General features: G+C 33.3%; 2 protein-coding genes across 3 annotated transcripts in view; one reads left to right on the top strand and one right to left on the bottom strand.

Moving 5' to 3' along the window:
• Nucleotides 1–7,009: 7,009 nt before the first annotated feature.
• On the top strand, nt 7,010–8,265 carry LOC21409887 (cytidine deaminase 1). The gene has a single exon (XM_010091732.2). The coding sequence runs from the start codon at nt 7,105–7,107 to the stop codon at nt 8,026–8,028; it is 924 nt and encodes a 307-aa protein (XP_010090034.1). The 5' UTR covers nt 7,010–7,104; the 3' UTR covers nt 8,029–8,265.
• A 10,362-nt stretch (nt 8,266–18,627) lies between these two features.
• Nucleotides 18,628–20,875, bottom strand: part of LOC21409888 (thioredoxin-like 2, chloroplastic) — a 3,032-nt gene continuing 784 nt past the window's right edge. The window contains exons 2-4 of one of the 2 annotated variants that reach the window (XM_024161443.1): nt 20,062–20,241; nt 19,496–19,660; nt 18,628–18,972 (exon numbers count right to left, since the gene is read on the bottom strand). In XM_024161443.1, the coding sequence (XP_024017211.1) occupies nt 18,883–18,972; nt 19,496–19,660; nt 20,062–20,241 (435 nt within the window). In that variant the 3' untranslated portion in view covers nt 18,628–18,882. Of the gene's footprint in view, nt 18,979–19,495; nt 19,661–20,061; nt 20,242–20,875 lie in introns of both variants that reach the window. The other variant, XM_010091733.2, reaches the window with a different exon arrangement.

Consider the following 20,875-nt stretch of genomic DNA (forward strand, 5'->3'; position numbering starts at 1 on the left):
TTTTTTTTTGACCTTTTTAAGTTTGATTCGTTTATGTTGTCTAGTCGTTTTCTTTTCTGTGTCGTTTCCATGGTCATGTTTTCCCTCTTTGCCCATTTCAGTTTTGTTATTTCTACGTTAACGCCGTGTTTACGTTTTTCATATTTCAATCTCCTCCCTTTTCATTTATTGTCGTTTTTTTCTTTTTTTTTTTTTTTTTGTTATTTCAATAGTTGTCGATTTTTAGTGTTTGTTGTTTTCTTGTTTACGTTTCTATTTTGTGGTCGTTTCCATATTCATGTTTTTTTTTTTTTTTAGGGGTGTTGTTTTCTTGTTTTGTTTAGGTTTTGTTGTTGTTTTTCTGTTTTGTTGTGTTCTTTATGTTTTTTCGTTTTCCCTTATTGCCGCTGTTCAATTTTGTTGTACTTATTCAGGGCCTGTTCTTTTAGAGTGTGACTTGAGTGTAATTTTTGAGTTAAATTTGAGTTATAACTTAAGTTTAAAGTTGTAACTTAAATAAAGTTAAATAAAGTTAAATAATGTTAAAATTTAAAAAAACTTGAACTTAAATAAAATTATAATTTAAATTTAAACTTTTTTTGAGTTTTGTCGTAAAAGAATAACCCTAAGTTATTTTCATTTCACTTCAATGTATCTTTTCGGTATTTGTCCCTTTTAACTTTGATTGCCGTATTCATAATTCCCGTCCTTTCCAATATCGTTTTAGTTTTAATGTCGTATTTGTTTTTGTCGTTTCCATTGATTGTCATTTCCCTGTTCACCTCCATTTTTAGTGTTGTCGGTTTCTAACCGTCGCCGATTTTCCGTCTTATCGTTTTGGTGTCATTTTCTTGTTCCTGTTACCTGTTTTGCTCGTTTTTTAGTTTTGTTGTCGTCTTTTCGCTCTTGATGTTTTGACGTGTTTAAGGAGTGGATTCCCCAGTTCAGACAAAAAAGCACAAACAACATCCAGAACAGAGCCTTCAGCCAATAAATCCGAGTCACCAAGATACTTATCATTTATGATCGTGTGTAAAAGTCAGTACCATAATTGATAATTTGATTATAGATAATTTACTTGGAATTTCACATGAATTCTGAAATTTGTTTATGTGATTTTTGTTCTACTTGGCTACTGAGCTACCCGTTTAGCATCTTAATTTCGATAAAATGTTATATTACTAACTATGTCATTACCATAACGAACAGTAGGACTAATAAATACCCAAATTTGGGCAATAATGTACATGTTCAACAAAAGTAGGGACCTCATGGTTGTTAAAAAATATAATACTGATTTTTTTTAGCATCATTATGATACTGTTTTCTCACTTTACTCATTTTACACTATCATTAAGATACTAAGGGTCCGTTTAGTTCGCTGATTCGAGTTGAGATGTGACTTTATGTGAGAATTTTTTATTGTAATAAAAAAATTAAATGTGACTGTTTTTAAGAGATTTTTACTGTAACAAAACTCGAATCGGTTTTTTAACTTTGTAGTATCATTAAAATACTGATTTTTTGTGGTATTGTTGCAGATAATTTATCTCCCAGTTGAAGTTGTTTTAGGTTGCTGTATTTATATTGTTGTCGTTTCTAGAGCTCATGTTGTTTAAGTTTCTTGTCGTTTTCTTAGTTGAAATCCTTTTGGTTTTGTTCTCGTTTTTCAGCTTCACTATTAAAAAAAAAATGGTTGTCGTTTAACAAAGTAAGTTTTTCATGTCATCTTCCTGTTTTGTTGTCACTCTTTTTCATTTTGTCGTTTTTTTTATGTTGTTGTCCTTTACCTTTTCCATTTTGTTTTCTATCGCGGAGTAGATGTCGTTTCCCTGATAATTTGTTTCCATAATTTTACTGTCGTTTATTGCTTTTAACTTGATGTCGTTTTCCTGTTTTGTCGTTTATGGTTCTTACACTCGTAAGGTTTCCTTTCGTTTCATTATTGAGATGTTGACTTATTTGTCGTCTATGTCTTTCTGTTATCGTCGTTTTAAATTTTGATGTCTTTTTTCAGTTACTTTGTCATCTTTACCTTATTCGTTTTCCACCTTTTCCAAAAGCCTAGTTGTTTCTCTTTGTTCTCTCATTTTAAAGGCTTTTGGCTGGTCGGCAGGACTTTTGTGTAAGTAAAGGAAGTAAGAAGAATTCTTTGATTTCTGGTGAAATGGTTTCTTCTTTTCCCCTATCAACCTGAGATAACAAAAATTTACGCCTTCGAAAAAGAGTAGGATAACAAATAGTTGATTCAATTATAACAATAAGCTACTGTTTGGTTCATTAGAACTATGAAATTAGAATTATTTTTAATTTACGTATATTTTTTGTGAATAAAAATACTGTAATAAATCATGAAACGGACTCTGCTCGGCTCTTTGAGCTTTAACGTTGATCGATGAATAATTTAGTTTAGAGTTTATGGCCCATTGGGCCAAACTTTACTTATAAAGTTGTTTATGTAATCTTAAAGTGTTTAATGTGCATGTTTATAAAATATCTTTCCTTGCTCTTTACTTTTCTTGAATTCGAAAGAAAAAGATTATAAAGAAGATGATGAAGTAGTGATCAAATTGATCTGACATATTCTTGATTCTTCTCTACCTTCCCATATTATGTCCATGTTGTTGGCATCTCAACTTGAACTTTTTTCTTTTCTTTTCTTTTCTTTTTTCGTTTGAAGAAAGCATCCCAACTTGACTAGTATACAAGCCCTTTTAAATTGACGCAAAGAAAAAGAGAACAAAAATTATATAGAACTCCCATTTAATTTACTAATTTGAGGTTTTAATTTGAGTTAAAATATGACTTTATGTGAGAATTTTTTATTATAATAAAAAAGTTAAACGTGACTGTTTCTGAGAGTTTTCTACTGTAACAAAATTTAAATTTTAAACTCAAATCGATAAAATAACCGTACATTAAGATGTTTGAATATATCATTCACTATTAAGATTAAAATTGAGTTTACACGGAACCGTGTTATTATGGCCAACTCAAACTTCTAAAAGTCTAAACTGCCCGGTCAATCTAGAGTTAATATTGATCTCTTTTTGGGCGTGCTTACCTAATCTGTAAGAAAAAGGTAATGAGTATGTAAAGAGAAGGAAATGATTAAGAGTGAGAATCAACAATTCACTTTTAAATGTAATGAAATATTATCAAATTTTCTTTACTAAACTAAAAATGTCATTTATTGGCCTCGTTCACTTTACAGATTTAAATTTTTAATTTGAATTGAGATATGATATTTTCTGAGAGTTTTTCACTGTAACAGAAAAAATTTAATGTGACATTTTTCTGAGAGCTTTTTACTGTAGAAATCTAAAACTGAAAACTCGAATCGGTTAAATGAACGAGGCCACAATTGCTATTCATTAAGGTATATAAGTAAATTCGATATTTATTTTTCTTAACCAGAAAAAAAAAGATAAAATTGATATTTATTTTTTCTTATTTCTCAATGTGGGTTAGATCTCGTTCAGTTCGTCAATTTGAGTTTTTAATTCAAGCTGAAATGTGATTTTATGTGAGAGTTTTTAATTATAACAAAAAAAGTAAAATGTAACTTTTTGTAAAAAATTTTAATTGTAATAAAACTGAAATTAAAAACTCAAATCGGTCCCTATTTTCCTTCATACCCTTTGCGTCACTGTGACACGCCACAAGTGTCCATGTTCCATTTGCTTCAATAACTTGAAGCTAATTCTGTTTTAGCCAAAATAATTTTTGCATCGAGTACTAACCACGTGGACAACGTTTTTTACTTACTCAAAACAAACTCTGGACATAAATAGTAAGAAACAAACTAGTGACACAGCCCACTGATTTGCAGAGTCTTACAACTGTAAGGCTATCAGCTGAAGAAACTAGCAAAAACAAAAGAGAAATTTGGAAATACAAAAAAAAATTTCTGTGATTGACTACATTTGGATGTACCACTAATGCAGCTAAAATATGTGTTGTCATTGTATGTGGTAGGTGAGGAAGGAGCCATCAAAGAAGCAGCCATAGAAGTTCCAGATATAGATAAAAAAAAAAAAAAAAAGTATTATTAAATCTGACTAGATTGTTTTGTAGTTAACAATACATAAAATTGTAAATTTAAAAATAAAAAAAAATGCTTGCAAGCTTGCATCAATTATAAGAAGATTCCAAGTGGGTACGTATGGATCCAATGTCATCCCAATTGAAAAAAGAGTATGTTCCATGTCATGTTGCCTGTGGAATAAGAATTTCAACCTCATTTTTATCTTTCTTTTTTTTTTTTTTTTTTGACTTTGGAGTGAATAAGAAGAAGTAAAACCTGCACCAGAAAGAGACCCACTTGTCCAATCCAAAAAGGGTGTTGAAAGGACATTATATTACGTGGCAAAACTTCAAAAACGTAAAAGATGGTTTCCAGTTATTAGTACAAAGTAGAATGGGCCTCTTTATCACTCTTTTTCTGATTACTACATTGATGCAATAGAGAAAGTCTAGAAGAAAGCATTGCTCACCCTTTTTTATGTTTATTTATTTTATTTTTTTTTTGGCAGGGCCTACCAAAGGTTTTGGTAGATGTAAATCTCCTAGAAAGAAAGGAGTTAAATGAGTTTCATGAAAAGAAAAAAAATGCAAACACACTATAAGCAGGGGGAAAAAAAAAAGAAAAGAAAGAAAAAGCAATCTATCACGTGAATTTTATAAATCATGTGCCCCAGTGATAGTGCAAAGAAAATCAAAGTATTACATATATTATATATGTGTGTATATATATTTTATTGTCCGTTTAATTCGCTGAATCGAATTGAGATGTGACTTTACGTGATAATTTTTTTATTGTAATAAAAAAATTAGATGTGATTGTTTTTGAAAATTTTTTACTATAATAAAACTCAAATTTTAAAGTCGAATCGGTAAAATAAATGGGATATATATATATATTACTCAATTTGGTTGCCTCTTACTCACATGGAAAATTGAGGAAGTGGAATTGACTCTTGAATTGTATATAAATTTGTTTACATATATGTAAGGGAGAAAAAAGACAAGATGTCATTCATCCTCTCTAGTAACTTGATGCTTTGTGATTAGCACTTCAGGATTGTGTTATGTGCTACATCCCAACCAACAAGTTATGACACTTTTTTTTTTTATGACAAAACATTTTGCTTTCACTCAACTAATCTTCTTGTCTTCTCTGACTTTAAACATCATGCTCCATCAAGTGACACTTAATTAATTTTAATTGCTAAACTTAGTTATTATCATTATTGTTGTTGTCATTGAAACTACAGAAATCGGTCTACACAGTATTATACTATTAGTATCCTCCTAGTCCTACTGTTCAAGCATTTTTCTCGGTGGCAGTAAAGAAAAACAATAAGGAAATAAATAACAATAACATCACAACATTACAGAAGTTAAAGTTATATTTACAGAAAAAGGTTAATTTAAGCACGTGGAATCTTTGTATAATAATAGAAGGTTTATAGAGACACCAGCTGGCCAAGAACCTTAGCTGCTACCAACTTTAAGATAGAGTGCTCACTTCTTTCTCATTCTCAAATGCAACATGAAAATAAACAACTACAGTCATGGGTAAACATATATTTAAAAACTCAAATAAAAAAGGTTAAGTTTAGAAACTAGAAAAGATAGTTTTAAATTCACACAAGACATGTTGTTCTTGAAGTGGTTAGAAAATAGAACAAAATGGATGGATAATTTTGATACGTAATTGTGAAGTAGATCTGGTTCAGTGAATCTCTCAAGAGGCAATGAATATGTGATGGCATATATAGGCTGTGTTTGGAGTTATTTTTGTTTTTTATATTTTTCGAGAAAGAAAAAATGAAAACGGGAGAGAAACGTCATTTGACACAATTAAAGATAAAAAACGGAAATGAAAATAATTTTTTGGTTCAGTATAAAATGGGAGAGAAATGAAAAATGACTTTTAGTCATTTTTCATTTTTTGTTTCCGTTTTCTCTTCTCTCGAACAGAGAGAGAGACATTAATAGATTTTTTAATACTGAAAACAATCTATTGATAAAACTACCAAACACATTTTCAAAAATGATTTATGTCTAATATTGAAAACGTTTTCATTTCTATTTTCATACAAAAAAATAAAATTATTTCGAAACGAGTTCTAAACGCACTCATAATGTTTGAACCACACAAAGCTAACATTTGTTTTCTCCCTATAATCCGCTGATTAGAGTTAGGAAACTGGTTAGTCCCTTCCCTTCTAACTATTGTATTGTGATACCTTTCATGACATAAAAATCATATTACCATTTTTATTAAACTAAAACAAAAGTGGTCCCTCACAACTTTTATCTTAACTTTTAATACCAACTCATGTAATAACAAATCATTATCTTTCTTACGTGATTATAGATATAACATTGTAATATTAATCCTAAGTTTACATATAGTAATAAAAAGATGATAATTCACCTATCACATTAATTAATATATAAAAGTTGAGATTTAAATTAATATCCTAACATTACTCTTTTTTTAAATACCTATGAATGAAAAAATAACAACTTATATATTAAGTTTATGCAAAAAGAAGTTAAAAACTTTAGATCTCTCTTCTAGAAAAAAAAAAACCTTTGGGACTAACATTTATAAAAATATCAAAAATATCAAAGTTAAGACGTCATTCAATTCATTGATCTAAGTTTTTAATTTAAACTGAGATGTGATTTTATATGAGAGTTTTTTACTATAATAAAAAAAATAAATATGATTTTTTATAAAATTTTTTAATTATAATAAAATTAAAATTTAAAAATTCAGATCATAAAATGAATGACGTATGGATCCTTAGGTAATCAATTCATTTGTGAGTTCTGCTTGTTGTATCAAAATTATCAAAGTCAACTCATATGTGTATCACTATTGTGATTTTCTCTCCCTACCTCTTTTTTACCGTTTTAAAATATTCATCAAAATTAAACAATAAATTACAAAAATAATAAAAAAAGACTCGCATCCCTATAAATAACTTGGCAGCACCCCCGTCTCCTTCCCCCCTCCTCCTTCTCCCTCACTTCCCAACTTCTAGGAGCTCCTCTTCCTTCCTCCTCCAAGCCCACAAAAACCAACCCAAACCGGGTCAATCCCCGAAAATGGAACCCCGGCCCCGATTCGTAATCGAAGCCGCGGAGGCCGAATTCATGGCCAAGCAGTCCGGCCAGACGGTCCTCCAACTCCTCCCGTCGCTGGTGAAGCCGGCCCAGCGCCTGGCCCGCCCGCCAATCTCCCAATTCAACGTGGGAGCCGTCGGGCACGGGTCCTCGGGTCGGATCTTCTTCGGCGTGAACGTGGAGTTCCCGGGTCTCCCTCTCCACCACTCTATCCACGCCGAGCAGTTCCTCGTCACCAACCTCTCCCTCCACTCGGAGCCCCACCTCGATTCCTTCGCCGTATCCTCCGCCCCCTGCGGCCACTGTCGCCAGTTCCTCCAGGAGCTCCGCGGCGCCCCGGCGATCAAAATCCTCATCACCGAACCGGACGGCGGCTGCCGGTCCGATTTCGAACCGCTCCTCAGCCTCCTCCCCCACCGGTTCGGGCCGGACGATCTCCTCTCCAGGGACGTCCCCCTCCTCCTCGAGCCCCACGACAACCGCCTCGAGTTCCCGATCGAGGCAGGGGGCGGCCTCTGCAATGGCGGCGGCGAAAACGGCTTCATTGAGGACGAGCTGAAGCGCGTGGCGCTGGAGGCGGCGAATGCGTCCCACGCGCCGTACACCAAGTGTCCGTCGGGGGTGGCGATAAGGGACTGCGATGGGAGGGTGTATAGAGGGAGTTACGCGGAATCAGCGGCGTATAATCCGAGCTTGGGGCCGGTCCAGGCGGCTCTGGTAGCGTACATCGCGTCCGGCTGCGAAGGCGGCGGGTACGAGAGGATTGTGGCGGCGGTTTTGGTGGAGAAGGAAGGGGCTATGATAAGGCAGGAGGAGACGGCGAGGCTGCTCCTCCGGTCGATCTCGCCGCGGTGCGAATTCCGGGCTTTCCATTGCGTTTCCGGTTGTAAGAAGGGGTGTTGCTGATTTTGTGGGTGTCTTGTGGCCACCATTTTTGGTTGGTGATATAATGGAAAAAAGGAATTGGATTGGATTGGGTGAGTTGATGGAATGAAATTGAGGATGAACATGATCCTGTTTCTGTGTATGTGTACATCTTTTGCGCTTTTATTTTCGATTCTTAATTACTAAAGTAGCAAAATAAGCACAGTTCCATTTGGGATTTGGTTCTCTTTTCTATTGGATTAGATTTCATGGTTTCTGTAGAGGCTATGAAAGAATCTTGATCGGTCGTAAAAGGTGGTGTACAGAGATAAAACTATTGAGCATAAAAAATTTATAGATCCTCTTTGCAAAGTGAACTGTTATTAGAGTGAAACACATTTTGACATTTCTGTAGTACCCAATAAGCAGCAGAAAAATAAACTCTAGGTAGAAATTAATACATACTGGAGAGACAACAAAGATTTGTGCACGTTGACGGAGAGAACAAATTCACCAACAATTTTAAAATTACACATTATTAAACTCTCACGATCTCTCCATATCTAAATTTTAAGGCATGTTCTTTTAGAGTGTAATTTGAGTGTAACTTGAGTGTAGTTTTTGAGTTGAATTTAAGTTATAATTTGAGTTGAAATTGTAATTTGAATAAAGTTAAGTAAAGTTGAATAAAGTTAGAACTTAAAAAAACGTAAACTTAAATAAAGTTGTAACTTGAGTTTAAATTTTTTTAAGTTTTATTGTAAAAGAACAACCCAAAAATCTTTCGTTTATCTCTCTTCTCATTTTCTTCTCATTTTTTTCTCATTTTCTCAAGCACAAATACTCTTCTTTTTTTCTCTCTCTTTCTTTCTACTCGTTTTTGCTTCAAATCCTAGGCAAAAAGACATTTACATTAGAATTATTTTTTATTTACGTGTATTTTTTATAAGAAAAAATACTGTAGCGAATCATAAACTATGATTTAAATCAGGATACAAATCCCTTTACCAAACGTCACGCGTTTATGTATTAAAATCATAATTCAAAATTATTCTTGTTTTACGCGTATTTTTTTAAGAGAAAATACTGTAAAGAATCATGAATCATGATTCATAATCAGAGACGAATATAGGAAACAAACGTCCCCACAAATTATTTTAAAACGCAAAGTTTAACCCTAGTTCAAGCTCACTTGGCCCCGTTCATTTCGCTGATTCGAGTTTAGAATTCGAGTTTTGCTACAGTAAAAAGCTCTCACAAACAATCACATCTAACTTTTTTACTACAGTAAAAAGCTCTCACATAAAATCACATCTCAACTCGAATTAAAAACTCGAATCAGCGAACTAAACGGACGATTTATGTCCCGTTTATTTTACTGATTCGAATTTAAAATTTGAATTTTGCTACAGTAAAATTTTTTTAGAAACAATCATATTTAACTTTTTTGTTACAATAAAAAATTTTCACATAAAATGACATATCAATTCAAATTAAAAACTCAAATCAACGAATTAAACGAACTCTTAATTCAATAAAATAATTCGAATTAAATACCTGATAATCTCTACTTTAACTCTAATTCTTTTAGGCTCCGTTCTTTTCGCTGATTCGAGTTTAGAATTCGAGTTTTGCTACAGTAAAAAACTCTCAGAAATAATCACATTTAATTTTTTTACTACAATAAAAAATTTTCACATAACATTACATATTAACTCAAATTAAAAATTAAAATTAACGAACCGAATAGACCCTCAGCTCACGCATGCAAATACTTTGATACCTGCCATCATACCCTATGAGGTGGGCTGACAGCTGTACAAGTGTAGCAACAATAAACACATCTCAAGTAAACACATCTCAAGTTCAAATTCTCACTAAACTTGATAAAAGAAATTGATTTATTCTTTCTTGCTTGGTCTTCATTGCTATAAGTATTCATCTTGTTGTTTTCAGTTGTCGCCATCATCTTGTTACACTCGGGCATCATCTTTTTCCTTCACAACGGAAAAAGACACTTCCAACGTGGCTTCACCTGCGTTACTCCACCTAAATTGTTTTGTCGATCAACTTTTGTTTTTCACATGTTCATCCTTCAGGATTATTAAAGCAACTTTCTTGATTTCCATAAAACCAATCTTTCCATAATAATCATAATCTAAAGTGTTAAAGCCCCCACAAATAATAATAATAATAATAATAAATATTTTGTTAGCCGAAGAATATGTTTAACATTTATTAATGTCTCAACAACAACATTGAACATCTTCACTATCTATTCTAATAACTTTAACACTAAAAACATTAGTCATAATAAAAATACTAGCATCACACGACTTAATAATATCGTTGTATGGACACATATATATGAAACAAACCTTGAGAATCTAAAATTCAAGAGTCAAAAATTTTTTATCAGCAACAACATAATAAACATTATCCTCACTATCAAATATATCATCTAACAACATTTCGCAAAGTCTCTTTAATTTCTTGTTTTCTCTTTTCTTCAATTTGTTTTCTTAGTTCTTTATAATTTCTTCGTAACATGTCAACCAGCCAACTACCTTCTATAAAAGTGATCGAGAATGACCATCTTTCTTATGTTAGTATCTTTCTCATGACCTACTCTGACTCTATTTGAATCTAACTTCGATAAAAAGAACTTGTTCAATAGGAGATGAACTAAGGTAGTGTTATATTTGAGTCTTTAATAAAGCAATTGACACATCATCACAGTCAACATAGTTTTCCAACTTCTATTGCAACTTTATCTTCCTCATCAATCTTAACCTCTACACTAAATCTCATTCAGTTTGTCGATTCGAGTTTTCAATTCGAATTGAGATGTGCCTTTATGTGAGAGTTTTTTACTGTAGTAGAAAAAGTTTGATGTGATTTTTTATGAGAGCTTTTAACTATAAAAAAATTAAAATTGGGGTAACTGCATTTCTATACCTAATACTCAGTATAAAAATAAACTCATACTGATGCCTAAAATCAACATTCAACACAAACACAAATAAAATAAATACGTACATGTTTCGGTTACGTCCACAGGAAATAGAAGACAAATTTACCAACAATTCCAAAATTATACTCAACAAACTTGCACAATCACTCTTTATCAAACCTCTTTATAAACTTTATCTATCTCTCTTTATCACTTTTTTTTTTCCCTCCAAATGAAGGCACTCTTTCTCTCTACTTAATTTTCTCACTTCAATGACAATGACTATAGACTCTTTATCAGCCGCAATTTCAACCATAGACAACTCATAAAATAACAACATTGTTCAATGAAATAAATTTGAGTTGAATACTCGAGTTATTGCGAAATACAACGTTATTTTTCCCTCTACCACAAGAAATACACACATCAAAATGATAGACCCTTATCAAGAGATAAAAAAGGCACACATAAACGATATGCTCTTATCGAGTGACCTGCTCAAAATTAAGATCTTGTGGAGCAAATTGAACAACTTTACTACTCACCCAAAAATTATTGATGGTTACTATTTGTAACTAGTTAAAATGTCGTTATTTGAGTGATGACATATGAATTTCTCACAAGTAAATTTGAAATCAGGTAAAAAGACAGAAGATGACAATCACTAACAATCATGCTGCTTGATGATTTGAAGATGCCAAATCAATGAAGTAATAAAAACAAACAGATCAATTTTGTTGCTTTTATTGAATCACTCTCTTTTTTATTGCACATAAATATAATAATAGGAGATAAACCACTATGCAATGGTCCTGTGGAAGTCATTGAAAACCAGGTTGGGCCGCTAAGGTCCTCTTTTAAGACATATTTTTGTTTGTACTACAATTACCCCTAAAGAGACCATGATTCGCATTATTGGTGTTCAATTTTGTGTCCACTCATAATTTGCAAATTGATTGGGGGCTAATGGACTTATCTTGATGTGGGGTTCCAATATTCGCTCTTCCTTTTTTTTTTTTTTTTTTTTTCACTTTCTTCTCTCAAATCATTCCATTAAAGTACCAAGTTTTACTTTAAGGTACTTTCAACGCTTTTCGACAAAACGGGGGGTCCATAAAATAATTGTCTACTCATTTCCACTTTTATTTTGAGCCTCTAGAACCGCACTAGCTTTGGTGCTTTTTAGGTGAAAATACGTGGGCAAAGCTTGGATATTTATGATTTTATCAGGTGAGTTGCGTCTAAGCCTAAGTTACCTTTAGTTGTTTTGTTTCTCAGCTCACTCATGAACCAAAAGTTTTGTCACAAGTCATTTTGATTATAGTTTGTCCATCAAATAATGCAAACCAAGGGTAAACGATAATTAGATAATTTTATTATTATTATTTTTAATAATAATTTAAGTTACAGGCTAAGGTGATTTGATATGATCCTAAAATCCATCGATGATATAATCATAAATCAAGTATTTAACATAATAATCGAGTGGAAATCCTACAAGCAACATCCGCCTTTACACAACAAAAAGTAGATATATATTTTTTTCAACAATACTCAACCAAATAATTGAATATATAGTCTTCATGAAGTATTTTGAATATATATATATATATATATATATATATATATGCATCAATGATGGAATATGCATGTATACGTGTGTGTTGTTGGTCATCTGTTTGAAAGAAGGCAAGAGATCTTGGCGAAGAACATTAGTTTATATATTAATAGGTAACAACCCAAAAGTGATCACCAAGGAAAAATATGTGAGACGCTATACAATACAGTATAAATTAAACATGTAGTTAGCCCAGTGTATAATTTTAGCAAAGTATATATCATAAATGGGAAGTCAAGAACTCGAGACTAAAATGTAAGTTCCATTCATTACACTCATTCAAATTTAGAATTTGAATTTTGCTATAATAAAAAGCTTTTATAAACAGTCAAATCTAATTTTTTTACTACAGTCAAAAATTCTCACATAAAATTACATCTCAACTCAAATCAGCGAACTAATCTTAAGAGTTCAATTATAGGGTTTCATGAAATTTTTTAACAAGATTTACCAAAAGGGGACTAAAGAGCATTAAATTTGGTAGCTCTTGCGCTTACCTGAGGAGAGTTAGAGGAGATAGATATATTATTAAAACATGTAATATGAATTTATGAGCGATACGTTTTCAAACATCTCAAGTAAATAAGAGTACGCCTTTGACTAAAATTCTGAGTTCATGAATTTTCACCGTCAGCAAAAGAGATATTGGGAGGAGAGAGAGAGATAGAGATGATGTGGGAGAGAGAGTGATAGTGGGAGGAGAGAGATGATGACAGGGAGAGATAGAGAAAGAGCCGTCGAGTTGGAAGGTGATGGGTAAAAAGAGAAATAGATGCAGACTGAAGGAATAGGATAGAGGGAGAGAGTATAAACCCTATTGAGGGTAGAAAGTAAAATGAATATCTTTAAAATTTTTGCCTATTAATTTCTAATGACTAGTAAATTTGTTATTTACTTCTAATGGTTTCAAAATTTGGCCTATTTACTATAATTTTCCAGATGGTTATTTGTGCATTCTTTGCTTTTGAGTTATGCTTTTTTATCTTTTCACTTGTTTTTTAACCTCCATCGATATACAACTTTTAGCCAAAAAAAAAACCCTATATCGACTTGTAAATTAATTCTCGCTTAAAATAACTTGTGTCGTTTCTCACACATAGACAGACCCACGCCATGCCTCTTAGACCATTTCCGCCGGTATTGCCAGTCGTTTTTCGCACCGTTAGCGATCGTAGTTGTTTTGAATTTGAGGATCGTGTTTACTATATATCCAGGCAAGCTCCTGCCAAGAAGAGTACTTATTTTATCTTTCGTTGCTCTATCTCCCGGGTACTATGTATTGTCTTATTAATTTTATATCATCGTATGAATCATATAGATCATTTGCGCACTTTGGGCCATTTTTCGGCCTTGATCAATATGGATGGTCAATTTTAGACCCTTGGATGAGTTTGACTGAGATTTTCTTCATGTTTGAGCATATTTAAGCAAAAGAAACCTTAATTCCCAATTTAGAAAGGATGAGAGGCACAAAAATTCCTAGAGAGAGAAGCTATTCTTGAAGAATGCTTCGTAGAGATTCTTAAAGATTCGAAGATTTGAAGCTCATCTCCACAAGAGTTTTCTCTTCTTTCTCCCTTTTCTTTGTAGTTTTTTTTTTAGTTTTTGTTATTAAATTTATGATTTTGGTTATGGATTCTTTTACGTTGAGCTAGACTTCATATTCTATGGTTTGATGTAGCTTTATTTAAACCATATTTGATTATCTTATCAATTGTTAGTTTAAATTCCAATTTAATTTATTTATGTTTATCTATGCTTGATGTTTCTAATTTATGTGACCAATGAGTAAAATAATTTTAGATTGTGATTTTGATGCTCGAGAGAGATTGATTTCATAGTCCGGAATTGGGAAACATAGTCTAGATTGTTATAAGTCCGGGAAAAGATCAACACTTAGATAATCTTGTTGATAGTCTAGGATATTGTGAGACTGGAAGGTGATTAAGACCTTGATTATCAACTAAGATTTCAATTGTTGTGAGGTTAGGAGGCGATCGACATTTGAGTTCTAATTTAAGGCCTTAACTTAATGAGTGTATGAGTAAACGGGTTAGATAGGAATATTGATTCGGGTATTCATGCATATGACTTCATTTAATGCTCAGGAGAGGTAGCGGAGTTAGATTAGAACCTTGATTAATGAATTGACTGGCATTGGCTAGCAATGGTTTGATAGGATGAACATAGAAATGATAAGGTGAAGTCAAGTCTCTAGTACATTTGTACATAGAAGTACTTTCCATATTTTATTTTGTTTTGTATTTATATTTGTTATAGTTATATTTTATTTTATTAAGTTCGGTTGCCTAAATAAAGTTGAGTTACGATAATCGCGGTACTTAGCGGTAGTGCTGGAACTTTGGATGGGCCGCCCGCGACCGCCCGAAAAGCCCGAGGATTTGCCCGAGCCCGAACCCGACCCGCCCGAGATTTTCGGGCCGCCCGCCCGAGCCCAAATTTCACCTTGAACGGGCCGCGGGCTTGTATTCGGCGGCCCGAGCCCGCCCGAATTGCCCGAATTTTTTAAACTTTTTTTTAATATTAAGTTATTTATATATATATATTAGTATTACAATTTATATATATATATTACAATTTGAAATGAACACACGAACTCGGGTTTTCGGGCAGAATTCGGGTAAAAATTCAAAAAATAGCCGTTTTTGGGTTTTCGGGCAACTCGGGTTTTCGGGCAAAATTCAAAAAACTAGCCGTTTTCGGGTATTCGGGCAATTTGGGCACCTCGGGCGGGTCGGGCAATTCGGGCAGGTGGGAAAAATTCAGGCAAAATTAAAAAAAAATTCAAAATTCGGGCTTCGGGTCGGGCAATTCGGGCACACCCAATTTTCGGGTCGGGCAGTTCGGGCTTGGTAGGAAAAATTCAAAAAAATCCCGGCGGACGGCGGTATACGGTGGTTAGACGGCGGCGGGCAATGGTGGACATGTCAAATTCGGGCTGCCCGAGCCCGAACTCGAATTTCTTGCTTGGGCGGGCGGGAATTGGGCCGGCCCGCCCAAGCCTGAAAAAATTCAGGCTTTGGGCGGCCCGCCGACCCAAAGTTCCAGCACTACTTAGCGGTAATTTAACATCTAACCTCTATATAGACGACACCCACTCACTTTATACTATTAAAACTTGATACCGTACGGTACGCTTGCGGAAAATTTTGCAACAATAATGAATAATGGAAGGATGTTAGTTTCAACCACAAGGCACCATACAATGTGATTCTGATGTACTGATGATAAAACATTTATAAATCATGCATAGACCCTATTATTGGTGTAGTGGTGTGCACATATGTGTTTATTCGTGCATAAAAAAAAAATCACAAAAAATGTTGGTGTTGAGGTAAAGGCATGAGTGCAAAAAATACGTTGTGGGGCAAACTTGTACGCACAACAATCATAACGTGTTTTGTGGGCACTAGCCCTAGGCTCTAGGCAGCCTTAGGCCATAAAAAATTTAAGAAATTTTTTTTACCTCAAGTGTGGTGTCTCGTATACAGTCTGAGATTTTCTCAAACCACATTTCATGGAACTTCTTGAACCAATGTTTATTTTTCTAATTTTTAAAATATTTTTTCATACTAGTTTATGTATGTCAACTTTAAATATCGAGAGAAAAACAAAAAGTTATAAAATTCGTCGATTTAAATCACGTCAAGTAGCAATATTTCTAAGTGGAGTAAGCATAGCAAATCATATAAAAGAACAATTAGAAAATGATGTAGCTCGGACAGGGATAGGTCCACCGAAAGATAATTGGAACAGACTTTGCCTTCTCAAGGATTAAAATGCATTCAGAAGAACAAGGGGCTTTTAGAAGCAAAGGGAAATGAACGATTGTAGCAGAAACACCCAGATCTCTTCAAAGACATGAATTTTCCATTACAAAATTCCAACTTCAAACGAACAAGAAAACCACGGAGGAGCTTGGCTTACAGATGGCCTGAAATTGGCTCGGTAGGCTGCCTTGCTCTCGACGACAGAAAGACTGCAAGAACGGCCTCCAGTATTCGGAGCCAAGGGTCACTAATGAGCTCTTGTTTTTTTTTTTTTTTTTTTTTTTTTTTTTTTTTTTTTCTGTTTCGGAGAGAGAGAGAGTAGAATTAGAGATGTGTAATTTATGAATTCAAAATTATTCTCGTGTATTTTTATGAGAAAAAATAATATAACAAATTACGACACGAAAATACCTTATTAATGAGTAACTTAAGATGAGAATAACACGTATTGTGCATGAGCACGTGCCTATGCTGTGCTGAGCACGTGCCTAATTTGGAGTTTAATATTTTCCTCTCAATAACTCTATTTATGAACTCGTTTTTTATAATTATATAATTTTGCTGAACTTCACATAGGACTTATTACACTGCCACCTGTATGTAACATTATAGAGACACCCCATATATTAGTTGACGGTTAAATATTTTTAAAATTTCAAATATGTCATTCTTTATATTGTAGAAAAGTTTATAACTATTTATAGAGTTGAAAAATGACGTTTTCACCTCTATGAAGCACTAAAAAATAGATTTGATTGATTTTTATACACTTACAAATATAATTTGCCGTCTAAATGATTATAGTCATTTTGAACAATATTTTTAAAACTCTTGTAACTATATACTGCACTTTAACAACAAAAAAGAGTGATTATTTCGTTATTCCTTTTTATCTTCAAAAATAACTAAAAAAAAAATGTTGAATGATATGCATGTTAGACACCTGGAAGCAATCGTACGTTTGGTTCATGGATTAAAACCATGTGATTAAAATTATTTTCGATTTACGTGTATTTTTTGTGAGAAAAAATACGATAACAAATCATGAACCATGATTCAAATCAAAAAATGAATCTAGGTACCAAACATCCCCTGTCTAAAACTGTATCAGCAACAAAAGAAGGCAAAAATAATAAAGGACGTGCAAACAACCAAAGACGTCAAAATGATAGATGGCGCCTTACAATATATACTAGTTGAAACACGCACTCGCGTGTGCGTATTTTTTTTTTTTTAAAATATAGAGGTCTTATTGTTTTCTTTTGAAAATTTTATAATTTATGTTTTTTATCATTGTTTTCAAGCCTTGTTAAAGAAGACGCATTTAATTCAAAGTCCGATATTTTAGGAGATAATATCTACGCATTAAGATGAGATAAATCCAAAAGAGAAATGATAGATAATTCATTTATTTGATTATTCATTTAATATAATTATATAGAAAAATGATATAAATAGGAGGTAAGGCCTCATTGAAAAAAGTAAAAAAAAAAAAAAAAAAGTCTCATTATGAGTATTTGAGTTTGTAACGCTTTTTCTCCACATAGTGCAAAACGCCAACTTCTCCCTACGACAGATGTAACTCTTAAGTTGAGAGTAACTCTTAAGTTGAGAGTAACTCTTAACTTTAGGCGCATTCACTTTACTAATTTAAATTTATTGATTTGAATTAAGAAAGTGAATTTGAGTTGTAAAAAATTTAAATTTAATTTGGATTTTGAGTTTAGTGTTTAAGAGGAGATTGATTTGACATTTAAAACTTGAGTTTCGTGTTCACTTGTACTAAAACTAAACTCCAATTACAAAGAAGTGTCATTTTATGCAAAGACAATCCGCACTGCAGAACCAAACTTAAGTAATGGGAAAACAATGAGTGAGTGAAACTCACAAACTCGAGTTATTACTCAAATTTAAAATTCGAGTTGTGTTTAGTGAATACATAACTTGACCTAATTTTACACTCAAATTAAGTTTACTCAAGTGTGATCTACGAAGTGAACAGCCTCTTATAAATCTTCTTGTGTCTTGCATTTAATTCTCATCGTTCTACATCAATTGTTGCATTAATTCTGGAGTGAGCTAAAAATTTCCATGAACTCCTTGTTGACGAGTTTTCAGTTCACCAAAAACTACATAACTGTCTTTATATTACTTATTTAAGAAAGTAACACAGGACCACAATATATAACTCCTTTGACATCTATAGGTGATCCCAAGAAGCAAATAGCTGCTAATTCGTAGTGCATGGTAAGTGGTAATGCTGAATTTGCAAGGCGGAAATGAGAGAAAATGTATCATTCAAATACATATTAAGAACTAAAGAATTTTAATTTCATAGCCACTAATTTTGGGGGACACAAAATATTGAAGCTAAGATTTGCAAAGAATGGGGACAGGATATAATTTTAGGCATACAAATCCAAATTTACAAAGATAATTAAATGCTATGCAAATTCACTTCGGTTTGTAGAATAGGTAGACTGGGAGATTAACTATGCTGAAGGAGATTCTTTTGATTTATCCTTTGCAGCTAATTAAGGTTCCAGCGGAAGATCTCCGACTCCCTTGGGCGGCCCGATGCTGCAACGAGCTGTGTTGTGTGTTTCAATGGCATCCTTTAATTTCTGAAACTACATAACATTTTGAGAAGATCAGATGTCAAAATATAAAACCTGTGGCTCCCAGAGAGATTCTCTATCTATTGACTTATTTATTTAAAAAAGGAGAATTCTTTGCTAGGGCGAGGTAAGAAAAAAACTAATGGTCACAGTTTAAACTGCTAGTCAGATTTTTTTATCAAGTACCTCTAAACTCATACTTGTCTTAATTTAATATGATTCTGGTGTGATGCTTCAATTTAGAACTGTGACTTACTAATAGGATTACTTTTCTTTCATTTTTTTTTTTTTCCCAATACCCTGCAACAAAATCCTCCAAAAAATAATTGCATAACACTCAAAATTTTGAAGAGATTGATACAATCTACTAATTGGAAAATGGAAATGTAAAATCACCAGTAGATCCCGAAAGGGATGAAAAGCAATCTGTTTGTCTCGTCTTAACTTTGTTACTCAAGGTTCAATAGAAGTGTTGGAAAACGATAGCGGTATCCCATAGTGAGGGAAGAAGCATTGCAAAATTACCAACCTTAGCGAGTGAACACGAAAAGGATTCCAACTGTCCATCAGCTCCACGATAGAAATGGAAATAAGGAAGCACCTTCACATTCAGACTTTTGCACATTGGCTTATTCTCGTCAAAATTAACTTTAAGGAATACAATCTCAGGGCGGTCTTCAGCTGTTCTACAGAGCTGACATAACCCAATAAAGAATCAGAAAACAAACACTCCAAACAACTAAAATTTGTTCTGAAACATATAAGAAATGGATTACCCAACTCTTCCTTGAAGAGAACTAGTTGCCAGAAAATTACACAAGACAATCTCTTTTCTTAATCAGGAAAGCAAGTGTTTGAAATTGCACATACAAAAATTCGACAAGTATGCGAGTGTGCTCCTAAAATAAGCCTTGCACAATATGATGGGTGAGTAACAAGAAGCTATCCAGTTGACCACACATCAGGATCAATTAAACAAGCTCAATTCTAGATACTATGATTTTTGTATTGCATTGTTTAGGTTTATTTTAGTGTAGAGATTAATCAGAAGATAGACAATTATTAAAAAGATGGTCAAGTAACAAAGGGGATTACCTTGGGAAATAAAGCCCTGCAAGAAGCACACCAGGTCCCATAAAACTCTACGATAACTAATCTATCTCCAGCCTCTTTTAAAGCACTCAAAAACTCTTGAGTAGAATGAATGTCAATCATATTTGGTGCATTCTTTTCCCACCATTTTGGTTGGTCCGTTTCAGCAATAGTTGCCTGCACCTGCAGCAAAGCATGCAACAAAACACAGAACATAACAATGAATTATTACAGATTAGCACAGTCATATATTCAGTTTTCAGGTATAATACATTCAAAATGAAACCATTCTTTAAAACATTCATTCATTTTCCCCCTTTTTTTCTTTCTTTTTTTCTCTCTTCCTTCCGGTATTCCCTCTAGTTAGAATTGTGTGGTTGATACCTAGGAGCGTTTTGCTCAAGTAAATTGAAACTAAAGAATTTCACCTTAAAAATATATGGGGTTGATCTTACTAGGATTTGAAGTGGAATCCCTAATACAACAAAAATATTTTAAGAGACACTTAGGCCTTATTCGTCTCATTAGTTCGATTCATAATTCAAGTTTTTACTTTTTAGTGTTTTCGCTCACAAAAACTCAAATTCAACTTTTTCTGCTATAGTATTTTCTCTCACAAGAATTCACTTTTTAACTCAAATGAATTCACTTTTTAACTCAAATTCTTAACTCGAACGAGCGAAACCAACTAGGCTATAAACATTCTTCAAGCCAAAAAGACTAGAATTCAATCAGATTGCTAGCATGGGCAAATTAAAGCAATACACAAACCACAGTTGCCCCAAGCTAAAAGCAGCAACATAAGTTCCCTTTCCCT

This window comes from Morus notabilis, unplaced genomic scaffold (genome assembly GCF_000414095.1).
Source record: "Morus notabilis unplaced genomic scaffold, ASM41409v2 Scaffold329, whole genome shotgun sequence".
NCBI lineage: Eukaryota > Viridiplantae > Streptophyta > Magnoliopsida > Rosales > Moraceae > Morus > Morus notabilis.

Excerpts from the sequence above, each read along its gene's own strand:
- LOC21409887 (XM_010091732.2), top strand. The coding sequence starts at position 7,105 with ATGGAACCCCGGCCCCGATTCGTAATCGAAGCCGCGGAGGCCGAATTC.